Genomic DNA, 14732 nt, shown 5'->3' on the forward strand with positions numbered 1-14732 from the left:
TTGGACAGTATTTGGAAATCATTAAAGAAGTGTATAGAGGTGACAACTTATGAAGAACTTTGTCAAATGGACTAGGAGTTTGAATTGAATTTTCTCATCGATTGGAAGCTAGTGGAGGAAGGCACCATCAGAGAGGAGTGGGAGGAGAGGTGGATGAGATGAGATGAGCAGCAGAGTTCATTATCGATTGGAGAGGTACCAGTCGGGTTTTCAGTAGGCTACAAAGTTAGGCATTAGTGTAGTTAAGACAATTAAGGATTAGAATATGCACAAACATTTTAGCATCCTTTTGTAGGAAGAAAAGACAAATTTAGTAGTAATATTATTGAGAGGAAATAAGCAGGAGATATTAACTGGAATAATATGTAGCTTAAAAGAGAGCTTTGAGTCAAGTTTTATTAGGAGATTAGTATAGAAGCTACAGATGGGAGATCAGAATAGAAGCTCACAATTCTAGTTTTACTCCAGTTGTTCAAGTCAACTCAAGACAACTGGATGACATAAATGAAGACACAGCAGATAGGCAGGGACTTGAGATAACACACCTACTGAGACAAGCTTATAATTGCCATAGGTAGCATTGGATGTTTACGGTCTCATCCGCTAACCCCTGTGTCTCATGTCCTCCAACCCACTATCCTCGAGACATAAGCTTGCAAGGGCAGGGACCTCCTCCTAGTGTTTCCAATTTGAATGTAATCTATCATATGAACATGCACCAGTATTGCACCTATTCAGTAAGGAGTTCTTTGGGCGAGACTCCCTAACACTGCTACTGCCTACTGAGTGCGCTCTAGTGGCTGCCTCATAAGCGCTTTGAGTCCGACAGGAGAAAAGCGCTATACAAAAAAGGAATTATAAGAAATTATTATTGGTGATGTCTCAAACCCCACATCAACAATGTATGTATTTGTATTGCTGGATGTCCTAATTGCATAGGTATACATGTTCTCCACTATTTTTTGTGGTTTTGTACCATATAAAGTGCTACAGAAGATGTTGGTGCTATATAAATAAAGTAATAATAATAACAGTGCAACGAAGTCAAGATTCTTCTTAGTTCATAATAGGCCTTGCATTTCTGGTAACCTGGCTCATTTTGCTTCTGTGTAAACAATTACTTGAGTGAACCAGATACATCTGCACTAAACAAAATAACAATTTGCCTCGAGTAAATCTGTGAGATAGCCCTAGTGTGGATACTTTTTGCCTTTTGCATGGTGGTAGATGCCTAAATGGTGCACCATTCAGTTGATATTTGCAGTTTAAAATGTTAAACACATTCATGTAAAAAGTGATGATGAGTCAATTCAACCAGATGTCATGAGCTACAAACAAGCTGTGGACCCTGGATTCTGGAATACTACAAATTATACTAGAGATATCATTGTGTATAAACAGATGAAAGCACTCCAAATATAGAGCTAACATTTCAGGAACATCTCAGGGGTGCTTTATGAGAGTACTGAAACCCAAGTTTCATGGTAGACCTGGATTTCTGTGCCTTGATTGAAAGAAATATTAACCCTTATGACTGATTAATGGCCATTTTTGGACTGCTGGTTCATATTGCCTTTTATTTGTTAATGGTAATCAGAGGAATAAAATGAAAACCTTAAATTACCTGGGGCTTTCTCCAGCCACTCGTAGCCCGCGAGATCCCTCAGCATCCTCTGGGTCTCATCTGTGGTCCCGCTGGTGTCTCCATTAGATGAGCAACTTCGGACGAAGTCATGCACAACTAGACATACAAGGCCCATCCTCACACCTGGCTCGATCATGTACCTGTCGCCGAAAGTGTCCTGCACATGTGCAATTCAATCTTTCCTGAACCGTGCATACACAGGACGCTTGAGGCGAAGGGCATGTGATCAAGCCAGGTTCACGGATGGGCCATGCATGTGCAATTGTGCAGGACTTTGGCAAAGTCGTGCACCTAACGGAGTCACCAGCGGAACCACAAAAGGGACCCAGAGGACGCTGAGAGACCTCGCGGGCTATGTGGGGCTGGAGGAAGCCCCAGGTAAGTTCAGATTTTAATTTTATTCCTCTGATCAGGGTCCTTTTAAGGGTGGTCTTATCCACTTGAGGAGCATTGATCCTTTAGGCTTTGGACAACAGGATGAGTAGAATGTCCCTGCTGATTATTCTCTTTTCAGGTATAGGCACTTCTCTGCATGCTGGGGGCTGAAAAAAATGTTTTATCAATACATTGTGACAGCATCTACCATAGGAAAACTGACCAGAAATATGTTTTTAAATCAGCACCACAGAAGGGAAATGGAAAGCAAGATTATACAATCAGTCAGTTCTGTAGACCCTTATAGATCTTGACCAGGGGTGTAACTACAGGGAAGAGCCTCCTGCAACCACAGAGGGGACCAGAGCTGTAAGTGGGCCCCCAACTATTACTTCACTCCTAATGTTGCTCGGATAACCCCAATCATTCAAATAAATCTGGCCACTGCAGTCCCAAATGCTATAAACACCAAATTTGCAGAATATGTTAAGTAGAACAGTGGGAACAAGGGAAATTATTTTTTCAAAAAAAGACCTTATAGTTGTTTGAGATAATCTTTTAAAGGTTCAAAGGAAATTTTAAAGAAAAAAGTATACATATAAATGCGGTAAATACATTAACTACATTTACTGCATGAAATGTATACTATTTTACTTTGAACCTTTAAAATCCATTATCTAATCAAGATCTATAAGGGTCTTGTAACGATCCGTGTAGCAACACAGACGTCTGATTATGTGTGATCTGCAGAATCACCAATAATACTGACGCTATACCTGATTATGTGGTGATCTGCAATATCACCAATAATACACGTATAGCTGGCAAAATACAAGGTATGTGTTGTGCTTGGTGCAACAATAGACTGGGCCTTACCAGAAGAGCTGGTAGGCACTATAAGTATGTCCTCATGATTGACAGGAGCAGGCAGCCAATAGAAACAGCCCCTGTTCTCCTGCAAGTGCTGCTGATAGGTTGCACAGGCTTCTCCAGTGAAACAGACCCCCCCCCCCCCCCAGGCAGTGAGCAGAGAGAACAGGACAAGATATTTCCCAGGTTCCCTTCAGTGGTGTAACCCTTTGAGTCCCTGTTTGAAAATGTAAAGTTGCTAGTTGTGAAATCAACAAGCATGGCATTTGTAATGTCTCTGGGAAGTTAATCTAAGTTGTGGCAATTAGGTAAAATGTTAAGAAAGCCTGATGGACAGATTCAGAGCAGCAGAGGCAGTATAAAAAAACAGTAAATGTAAGAAATGTTTACATCTAAAGGGATTTGCCTTCTATTGTAAATACCTCAAGGCAGCTTGTAACAACACAGAGACACTCCAGATGCTCTGCTGTTATCAACAGCCTTTGATGAACTGAAGCCGTAGTACTTCGGTAACTTAGCAAACCTCTACCACACATGTGAAAATATTGATGAATTAGCACAGTGAAGTGTAAAATACCGAATGGTGTATTTTAAGGACTGGAATTTTGTTATCGAACAGCCTTTGATGAATTGAAGCCTATGACCCTTGCAAGATAAGCTACCTGGCTTTGAGGGTTACCACATTCTTGAACATTCAGCTTGTGTGTGGGGGATTTCCTGTCTTTTGGATGAAAATTTGATGAAGAATAACCTTTTATCTTAGATCTGGTGCTGATCTGGCCTTTATACTGTATTTCAGATGCCCGGCCCCCAGTAAAGGTAGTTCAGTAATCTCTGTACTGGAAAATGGAGTGTCCCGCAGTGGTCGATTTGCAGTTCACATTTTAAAACTGGTTGGAGGCCTACAACAAGTATATCTACACTGTCAGATTGGCTTGTGTGACTCCTCCTATTATACCTGTTCATTGGTAAGTACTTGTTTTAAATTTACAAATGCTAACTTGCATATTCTAATTGTAGTAACATTGGTAGTCATATTTCTCAGTGAGCTCACCATTTCAATCAGTTTGGATGAAAAAAGTGGTGCCTTGTGGCTTATATGGTATGTACTGTATATGTTTGTACACTCATATTTGAGATCTTTAAATGAGAAGTCCTTGCATTGGGTTTTAAAAAGATAGGAAAATCATTTTGTATGTATCCCTTTTAAAATAGTTTGTCCTTTACAAGGTAACAGCTTCAAAAGTTCACTTCTAGCCAGATCTCTGAACTTTGAGCCTGGTAGTAACTTAACCACTTCACCACTGAGGGGTTTTACCCCCTGACCACCAGAGCAATTTTCACCTTTCAGCGCTCCTTCCATTCATTCGTGTATAACTTTATTATTGCTTATCCCAATGAAATGAACTATATCTTGTTTTTTTCGCCACCAATTAGGCTTTCTTTAGGTGGGACATTATGCCAAGAATTATTTTATTCTAAATGTGTTTTAATGGGGAAATAGGAAAAAATGTGGGAAAAAATTATTATTTTTCAGTTTTCGGCCATTATAGTTTTTAAATAAAGCATGCTACTGTAATTAAAACCCATGAAATGTATTAACCCATTTGTCCCGGTTATAAAACCATTTAAATTATGTCCCTATCACAATGTTTGGCGACAATATTTTATTTGGAAATAAAGGTGCATTTTTTTCAGATTTGCATCCATCCCTAATTACAAGCCCGCAGTTTATAAAGTAACAGTGTTATACCCTCTTGACATAAATATTTAAAAAGTTCAGTCCCTAAGGTAACTATTTATGTTTTTTTTTTATTGTATTTTTTTTTTTTTTAATTACAAAAAAAAAATAAAAATTGGGGAGTGTGGGAGGTAATGAGTTAATTTATTGTGTAAATGTAATGTTTGTATATGTAAAATGCTTTTAGGGTGTAGTTTACTATTTGGCCACAAGATGGCCACAGAGTGTTTGTTTACATGCGACCTGTAAGTGTCCGGAAGGACGCTTACAGGAAGCAGTAGGAGGCTGGGAGACTCACAATGATCTCGCTGTTTCTGAAAGAAGCAGCAGATCATTGCGGGGGCTTAGATCAACGAACGGGAATGGATTTTCCCGTTCATTGATCTCCACGCGAGCGGGCGGCGGCGTGCACGAGCGGCGGGTGTGCGCGCACGAGCGGCGGGAGCGCGGACAGCGGCGGTAGCGCGGAAGGTACGGATTTCTCCGTCCCTGGTTTTTTAGGAGGGAAAAAAGGGGCGGAGAAATCCGTACGCGTGGGGGTAAAGTGGTTAAGGTTATGGGAGCAAAACAAATAAAAATGTCACTGGAGATTTTGGCGTTGCCACTGCCACCATAGGCCATAATAGAAATTACGTCTAAAGTGGTGTTCAGACAGTAATTTGGGCACCATCAAAAGATGGAGCCCAAATTACTATAAAAACAGGCAATTCTGGCAGCCGAATCACGTATTTCCCCACTGTCCATGGTGATCTAGAGGGGGTATAGTAATTACAGCCACCGTTTCTTTTGCAGGAACAGAGTGAGCCGTTCATTGGCTTTACCCTGCGCCCAAATTTAAGTGTACGCTTTGGGAGGTGCAATTTCATAATGAACCGTAATTTTGTGAAATTATGAAGTTACGTGAAGTTTTGATACATAATTACGGTTCACACGTAATTTATTACGTATTCTCCCGTAAATTTCGCATTATGATGAAAAATGGTGAATTACGATGCAAACTTTTGCATTTGCGAAATTTAGCAGCACCACTGGCATGGCCGGATTTCTGGCAAGGCCACATAGGCCATGGCCTAGGGCACCAGATAAACAAGGGGCGGCCTGCAGACAGTGGGCATTATTTGCAGGGCATTATTTGCAAGTGTCCAAACAAATGAAAGGGGTCAGGATAACTGCACTATTAGTACCAGCTGGCATCTGCCTGTGCTGTGCTACAGGCAGCTGCAGTCCGTTAACCAAACGTTTGTGAACAGTGTGTGACTAGCAAAAAGCCAGGCCTTGTCCAATGACATAGCAGCAGCTGCAGGCAGTTACAGAAGGCCGGGTCTCACACACTTGGCGTGGGGGATGAAAGGACCAGGGGCAGCACCAGCAAATAGTACAGAATACAGAAGGCAGCGTCTCACAGTACCCATTTCTTAATTATTGATTGGCCAGCGCTGTTACCCTGGAGACAGCAGTGGGTACAGGACTCACTTTTACGTGTTGCTGACCCCACCCAATGTCCAATTGTGAGCCACTTTTGACAATGTGTGTGTGGTGTATGGCTCCCACCACGCCCGTCACCTGTAGATCGCTTGATTGACCAGTTCCCCGTGTGACGTGATTGATTCACTTCATATTGCCATGGAGACCTCGGCACTAGCCGCAATAGAGGACACCAGCGGCCCAAAAATGTTTGGGTGGGTGGGTGTGTGGAGAGAGGTGGTAGGATACGGTTTCGGTTGGGGCGGCTGGTAATAGTCGGCCTTGGGCGGTAAGAAGTACAAATCCGGCCCTGACCACTGGACCTTAATATAGAACATTCTTCTAAGAATAGTCCCTTGGTACTCAAGAATCTGCTTCATTTGTCTATACCTACAAACTGCCCTGGTGCTGGAATTCAGTTCAGAAGTGTTTAACCCCATGACGATGAATGGCAAAAGGCCCTTATTGGCAACATGTTTTATTTACATTTAAATGAAGCATTTAACTGATATAGGCTTTTGCTATGTTACTCTAATGGGGTAAATACTTCTGTACTGAAGTCTACACATATATCTACCAATTAAGCTATGCCTAGTGGGTGCCTGCCATAACCTAGAATCAAATTATTCCAGTTATACTGAATAAAAGTGGCCTTGGGCCTGCGGTCTTCTTTACTGATTTCAGTTTTGAAAGGAATGTGACCAGAGAATTTAAGATACCTGAGTCAGGGGCAAACCCAGGATTTTCAAGGGGGAATTCCTGAAAGGTGTCCCTCAGCCATGCACAATAGAGTATAATAATATGGTAGGACATCATACTGGGTACACATAATGCAATTTACCATCCAACTGACAGGATCTGAAAATTATTTTTCTAAATGTCCGATCTGCTCCTGATTAGTGTTGGGCGAACAGTGTTCGCCACTGTTCGAGTTCTGCAGAACATCACCCTGTTCGGGTGATGTTCGAGTTCGGCCGAACACCTCATGGTGTTCGGCCTTTTTAGTTCGGGTTCGCCCGAACAGCTCAATGCCCAGCCGAACAGGCCAAACAGGGCCCCTGTTCGGCCGAACAGGGCCCTGTTCGGCCGAATACTGCCCCCCTATGGGGTCGCAGGCATAAGGGGGGAGCATGCCCCGGTCGCGGGGGGGTTGGAAATTCCCCCCACCCCCTCCGCTAGCGCTCCCCCCTCTGCCCGCTTCCCCATAAAAAAGTTTGATGAAAGTACCGGTGGCTGGCCTGGCAGTAGAGTGAGTGAGGAGGAGGAGTCCGGAGAGTGACGCGTTGAGGCCGGGCAGCGGGCAGTTCAGCGGTAGTACCCTTGTGGTACTTCTGCCCTTTCTCTGACCTCACGTCCTCTGCATACGAGGGTACGCATCACGCGTACCCTCGTATGCGTCATCACGTAGAGGACGTGAGGTCAGAGAAAGGGCGGAAGTACCACAAGGGTACAACGCTGAACCGCCCGCTGCCCGGCCTCAACGCGTCACTCTCCGGACTCCTCCTCCTCACTCACTCTACTGCCAGGCCAGCCACCGGTACTTTCATCAAACTTTTTTATGGGGAAGCGGGCAGAGGGGGGAGCGCTAGCGGAGGGGGTGGGGGGAATTTCCGACCCCCCCCCCCCCCGCGACCGGGGCATGCTCCCCCCTTATGCCTGCGACCCCATAGGGCCCCCAAAAGCCGGATGTTCGGGGAGTTCGGGGTTCGGGCCGAACATGCCGAACATCTGGCCCATGTTCGGCGAACGGACCCGAACCCGAACATCCAGGTGTTCGCCCAACACTACTCCTGATCGACAATGGGATCGATCAGAAGCAGTACGGATACAGATAATAATGCCCACATTGCTAATGACAGCCAACATTGCTAATGACGAGGAAAGTGAAGCATTCACACAGCAGGGCACAGGGCTGTGCTCATACCTGACTTAAGTTCCCCAGATCTGCTCCATGCTCTGTACACACTGCTGCTCCATGCTCTGTACACACACTGCTGCTCCATGCTCTGTACACAAACTGCTGCTCTATGCTCCGTACACACGCTGCTGCTCCATGCTCTGTACACACACTGCTACTCCATGCTCCGTACACTCACTGCTGCTCCATGCTCTGTACACACACTGCTACTCCATGCTCTGTACACACACTGCTGATCCATGCTCTGTACACACACTGCATCTCCATGCTCTGTACACACACTGCTGCTCCATGCTCTGTACACACGCTGCTGCTCCATGCTCTGTACACACGCTGTTACTCCATGCTCTGTATAAACACTGCTGCTCCATGCTCTGTACACACACTGCATCTCCATGCTCTGTACACACACTGCTGCTCCATGCTTTGTACACACGCTGCTGCTCCATGCTCTGTACACACGCTGCTGCCCCATGCTCTGTACACACGCTGCTGCTCCATGCTTTATACACACGCTGCTGCTCCATGCTCTGTACACACGCTGCTGCTCCATGCTCTGTACACACACTGCTGCACCATGCTCTGTACACACGCTGCTGCTCCATGCTCTGTACACACGCTGCTGCTCCATGCTCTGTACACACGCTGCTGCTCCATGCTCCGTACACATGCTGCTGCGCCATCCAAAGTTAGCTGTAGCAGGGAAAGAAAGGGTGTAGTGCTGTGAGCTGCAGGATGACTGCAGATATTCTGATGTCTCAACTTATGCCTGTCCCCAGACACTGCACTGGCCCTGGTCTGAGGCGGGGTTCTGAGCATCTGTAATCCCCCCTGCGTTTGCCTGTGTGAGGAGAGACAGGATAATTTATCTACTAGCTCTAATAGAGGTCTAATGTATGATAATCAAAATCTTATGAGTATAATTCCTACAGGTTGAGGCTCTCTCATTGGGGAAATATTACACTTAGGGCTCGTTCCCACTAGAGGCGTTTTGTGATTGTTTTTTATGCGATGACGATTTTTTTTAAATCGCCCTGAAAGTGCTTGTGCAATGATTTTTTTTTTATGAGAGCATTCACATCTAAGCGATTTGTTTCCATTCCGCTCAGCAAAGCGGTGCCTGGACCATTTTTGAGGCGATTCCGCCTCAATGGAAGGTATAGGAAAAATGCAAAATGCTCACAAAATTGCTTTGTGCAGTGATTGCATTTTTAAGAATAAATACATTGTATTTATTGTTTTCGGGATCAAAGAGTTCATTTCCTGAGTGACTTGCGTTAGGGAGTGAATTACAAAACCGCTCGGGAAAAGCAATTAGAAAAACGCTTTTAACAAAAACACATCGCCCACCCAAGCGCCGGGACAGGAAAAAAAATGCCTCAAAAGACTGCCAACGCTAACGGACTTGCTATCGGAACGCAATGGGAACGAGGCCTTATTGGTTCCTGATATGTGTTAATTTTTTTTATTGTTTTTTTTAAGGTCTATGAATATACAACAGATTATTTTCACTCTACAGCTGCAAGGGCAAAATGCACTATAAATTACCTTTTTCCTACTTTGCTGTCACTTACAGTAGGCAGTAACAATGTGACAAATTTGACAGGTTTTGGACTCGTCCATCTCCTCATGGGAGATTTCAGTTATTTCTTTTTTTACAAAAGCACTTACTGAACTGCAGTTGTTCAGTCAAACTGCCATAATAGTTTGCAAATGAGTAGAGGCTGGCTGTATAGATCCTTTCCAGAGAGTGCTTTAACAAAGAATAAAGATAATAATGATAATCTCCTACATGGAGATGGACTAGTCCAAAATCTGCCAGATCTATCAACTTTTTACTAACTACTGCACGTGATAGAAATGTAGAAAACAAAAATTGTAGTGCATATTACTCTGGAATAAATTTATGTTTTATTTTTACTTTTTTGAGTTCCACAATAATCAATTTTAAAGGGGCACTAAGGTGAAAATTATGCTTTTCCATTAACCCCACATCAGTTATTTAATATGGAGAGCATACATTTTACCATAGACCTTGTGTTAAAAAAGTAGCTGATAACACTAATTCTGCCCTCCTAGAGAGCTGAACCGCATCATTACCATGCTCTTTGCGATGAACTTCACTGATGGTAGCAGACACTCCAGCTGATTTATAAAGGCTGGCTCACACACTACAGAGAGCTGTACATGTAACTAGCTAAGTAAATAAATAAACAAGCTCCTAAGTAAGTAACTAATTAGCAGCCTGTTTTATCTATTTACTTAGCTAGTTACATGTGAGAACAGCAAAGCTCTCTGTAGTGTGTGAGCCAGCCGTTATAATTTAGCTGGAGTGTCTGCTACCATCAGTGAAGTCCGTTCGTAAACAGCTTAGTAATGACACAGCTCAGCTACATTTTTTTAACACAAGGTCTATGGAGAAATTTAAGCTCTCCATATTAATAACTAATGTGGGGTTAATGGAAAAGCATCATTTTTGCCAAAGTGTCCCTTTAACACAATATAACATGTGGATAATGTCCATTTATTTCACTCTGTGATAAGCAGTACGTATTTTGAAAGACAGACTGCTTTTTGAAGCCTTTTAAGTAAATGTATTTCAACATTAAAACTGTTATGCTGTTGAAATCCCATCTTTGAGCCTCAGTGTGGAATTATATGGTAATCTTGGCCCTTAAAGGGACACTTAAGTCAAACAAAAAAAATGAGTTTTACTCACCTAGGGCTTTTAATAGCCCCCTGCAGCTCTCCGGTGCCCTCGCCGTGTCCCTCCGATCCTCCTGGCCCCGCCGGCAGCCACTTCCTGTTTCGGTGACAGGAGCTGACAGGCTGGGGACGCGAGTGATTCTTCACGTTCCCAGACACATTAGCACCCTCTATACTGCTATATGGTATATGATATATGCTATAGCAGCATAGATGGCGCTATTGTGGCCAGGAACGCAAAGAATCACTTGCGTCCCCAGCCTGTCAGCTCCTGTCACCGAAACAGGAAGTGGCTGCCGGCGGGGCCAGGAGGATCGGAGGGACACGGCGAGGGCACCGGAGAGCTGCAGGGGGCTATTGGAAGCCCCAGGTGAGTAAAACTCATTTTTTTTGTTTGACTTAAAGGGATACTGTAGGGGGGTCAGGGGAAAATGAGTTGAACTTACCCGGGGCTTCTAACGGTCCCCCGCAGACATCCTGTGTTGGCGCAGCCACTCACCAATGCTCCGGCCCCGCCTCCGGTTCACTTCTGGAATTTCAGACTTTAAAGTCTGAAAACCACTGCGCCGGCGTTGCCGTGTCCTCGAGCCCGCTGATGGCATCAGGAGCGCACAGCGCAGGCCCAGTATGGTCTGTGTCTGCGCAGTACACTCCTGGTGACATCAGCGGGAGCGAGGACACGGGCGTGCAGGCGCAGTGGTTTTCTGACTTTAAAGTCAGAAATTCCAGAAGTGAACTGGAGGCGGGGCCGGAGCATCGGTGAGTGGCTGTGCCAACACAGGATATCTGCGGGGGACCGTTAGAAGCCCCGGGTAAGTTCAACTCATTTTCCCCCGACCCCCCTACAGTATCCCTTTAAGTGTCCCTTTAAACATTCATTTGTGTTTGAAGGTAACAGCGCTGCCTTTGAAACTATAATACCAATAACTTGTGCTCTCTGTTCTCTCCAGACTCATTCAGATTTCTGAGTCAGCCAGCTGGCTAGAGAGAGTGGTCAAAACTTTTGCAGCTGATAACTTTTTAAGGAAAAATCATTTTCTTTTTATGGAAAAAATGTTCTAATAATGATTTATGGAGTTAATCTTTTATTAGTTCTATTTTGTTTTTTTAAAAAAATATTTATATGATATGTTATATACATTCAATACATGTGCCATTGCAACACTCAGTTTGCTGTGCATTTTGTTGATCATTATATACTGGTCATTGTGTAGCATTCATTTGTCTACCAGCTCAGTGTCTGTATATTTATTTATTTTTTAAACATATATTTTTATTGTTTTTATCTTCCACAAACATTATATGGAGTAACAGAACAATGGTTATTTAACATACAGTATACAGTGGGATGCAAAAGTTTGGGCAAGGCTGTTAATTGTCATGATTTTCCTGTATAAATCGTTGGTTGTTATGATAAAACATGTCAGTTAAACATATCATGTAGGAGACACACAGGGATATTTGAGAAGTGAAATTAAGTTTATTGCATTTACATAAAGTGCTCAATAATTGTTTAAATAAAATTAGACAGATGCATAAATTTGGGCACTGTTGTAATTTTATTGATTCCAAAACCTTTAAAACTATTTATTGGAACTCAAATTGGCTTGGTAAGCTCAGTGACTCCTGACCTACATACACAGGTGAATCCAATTATGTGAAAGAGTATTTAACTACCTAAAGACCGCTCCACGCCCATGGGCGTGGCCACGGTGGCAGTCCCAGGACCGCCTAACGCCAATTGGCATCAAGTCCTGGGGCTGAAGTTTGCAGGAGATTGCGCGCAGGCTGCATGCGTATCTCCTGCTTGGGGGCGGAGCTCCGCCCCGCCTTAAGTCTCAGAGTGGCGATTGCTGCTCGGGAGACTGTTAGACAGCGTAATCGCCATCTATTTACATGTACAGCGCTGCGATCAGCTGTCCCTCTGGGGATCAAGAGAGCGATTGGCTGTCATAGGCTGAAGCCTATGACAGCCAATCACCATGATTGGCCGGCTGGGGGGAGGGAGGGTTTAATAGAAAAAAAAGAAATAAATGGTAAAAAAAAAAAACAACAACACATAAATATTGACAAATAACCAAACATCTGTGGGGGGCGGGGGGGTCGATCAGACCCCACCAACAAAGAGCTCTGTTGGTGGGGGAAAAGGGGGGTATCACTTGTGTGCTGTGTTGTGTGGCCCTGCAGCTTGGCCTTAAAGAGTAACTGTTAGCCCAAAAAATCAAATTAAATTCTCTATTTCAATGTGTTAAATAGTTTGTAAGGGAGCCAAAAAGGCAATGCTGAAGTTAAAAAGCAATCTAATTTTTTTACTGTGTGGCTATCATTCAGCCTTTTCTCCAAGCTCCTAAGGAGGACGCAAAGCCGCATAACAGATACTGCAGAGCATGCAGAGCATGCCCATGTCTGCCCGACCCCCCTCTTCCCCCCAGGACCAGGTGCAGATGTCTGCCCGACCCCCTCTCCCCCCCCAGAACCAGGTGCCGATGTCTGTCCGCTCCCCCCCCCCCAAGAGCCGATGTCTGTCCGACCCCCCAGGACCAGGTGCCGATATCTTCTCACCCCAAACAGCTGAAACGGAGAGAGAGCAGGAGCGGAGTACATCTACACACTTCCAGCGCCGCCACCGCAGATCAGCCACCGCCGAGTCACATGTGAGAGAATCACGAGCAGGAGAGAGTTGCACGGCGGCGGCTGCTCTGCGGTGGCGGCGCTGGAAGTGTGTAGATGTACTCCGCTATCCGATAGCCACACAGTAAAAATAAGATTGCTTTTTAACTTCAGCATTGCCTTTTTGGCTCCCTTACAAACTATTTAACACATTGCAATAGAGATTTAAATTTGATTTTTTGGGCTAACAGTTACTCTTTAAAGCTGCAGCCTGCAGTGGCCAATTATGAAAAAAAAATAGCCCGGTCTTTAGGGGGGTTTACCACTGTAGTCCTCAAGTGGTTAAGGGGGCCAATTGTAAGTTTCCCTCCTCTTTTAAATTTCTCTGAAGAGAGCAACACGGGAGTCAACATGGGAGGCTTTTAATTGCCAGTTTTAGGCAGTGTTTACAAACAAAAATGGCCGCTAACCAGGAAGTGATGTTTGTGTGTATTTATCTATCTATCTATCTATCTATCTATCTATCTATCTATCTATCTATCTATCTATATATATATATATATATATCATGTTAGAGTATACTTCAAGTCTTTATTACATAGTTCTGCACTCCAGTCTCTCACAATTCTCAGAGTGTGAGAGGCTCAGAGAAGCTCTGTCTGTGACCCATACACACAGCATACAGAGCCTGCAGGGGGTGTGTATAACTTCTCCCTATCACAGCAGGGACAGCACATTCCTAGCTGCCTAGTATTATTCCTAGTGATAATTATTATGTAATTATTATTAATAATAATAGTGTATTGAGAAAGCCCAAAACGACCCTTTGTACAGCAGAAAAAAATCTAGTCACCTGTTGTGTGCATAGTGTCAGTTCCTTTGTTCTTGTCTATTTCATGATATCATTGTTTGACTATCCAAAGTTTCTGGTCTTTCCTTTTAAGGTGAGGGGGCGGGGGGTCACCACCACTTGATGCTGCAAATGTTAAATATGCAGTATATTTATACGCAACAGTAATGTGATTTCCGCAAGAGTTTCTCAAGCTTATGTTTGGTCAGACTGGTCAACCAAAAGCTTCTCATGTGAGCCACCCATGGTCAGCAGAAATCACACAACAATTACTTAAAGCTCAATCGCTAATATGAGCATGTTTTTGCCACCCCTCCTTTTTCCTCTAAGTTACAGAATGTCTTGTGTTTGTGTACAGAAGTGTCCTCCTACCAGAGTTTCAGCTTTGGATGGTGCTAATTTTGAAGAAGTGTTGCTGGGGCCCATCAACCAGAGAGGTAAGCAGTCCTTTCTGTTACCCAATGGAATCTACAAGGTGTATTGAAAAGACAGTGGGGGGCTCACTTTTTGGAAACTATGTTATGTAAATACCAACGTACATGAGCAGTGGGAT

General features: G+C 43.9%; 1 protein-coding gene across 1 annotated transcript in view; it reads left to right on the forward strand.

The window, feature by feature from the left end:
* LOC137526035 (uromodulin-like) overlaps positions 1 to 14732 on the forward strand; it is a 71690-nt gene that overhangs the window by 45307 nt on the left and 11651 nt on the right. The window contains exons 13-14 of the mRNA XM_068247247.1: positions 3690 to 3858; positions 14538 to 14616. Of these exons, the coding sequence (XP_068103348.1) occupies positions 3690 to 3858; positions 14538 to 14616 (248 nt within the window). The remainder of the gene's footprint in view (positions 1 to 3689; positions 3859 to 14537; positions 14617 to 14732) is intronic.

This window comes from Hyperolius riggenbachi, chromosome 7 (assembly GCF_040937935.1).
Source record: "Hyperolius riggenbachi isolate aHypRig1 chromosome 7, aHypRig1.pri, whole genome shotgun sequence".
In the NCBI taxonomy this organism is placed as follows: Eukaryota; Metazoa; Chordata; class Amphibia; order Anura; family Hyperoliidae; genus Hyperolius; species Hyperolius riggenbachi.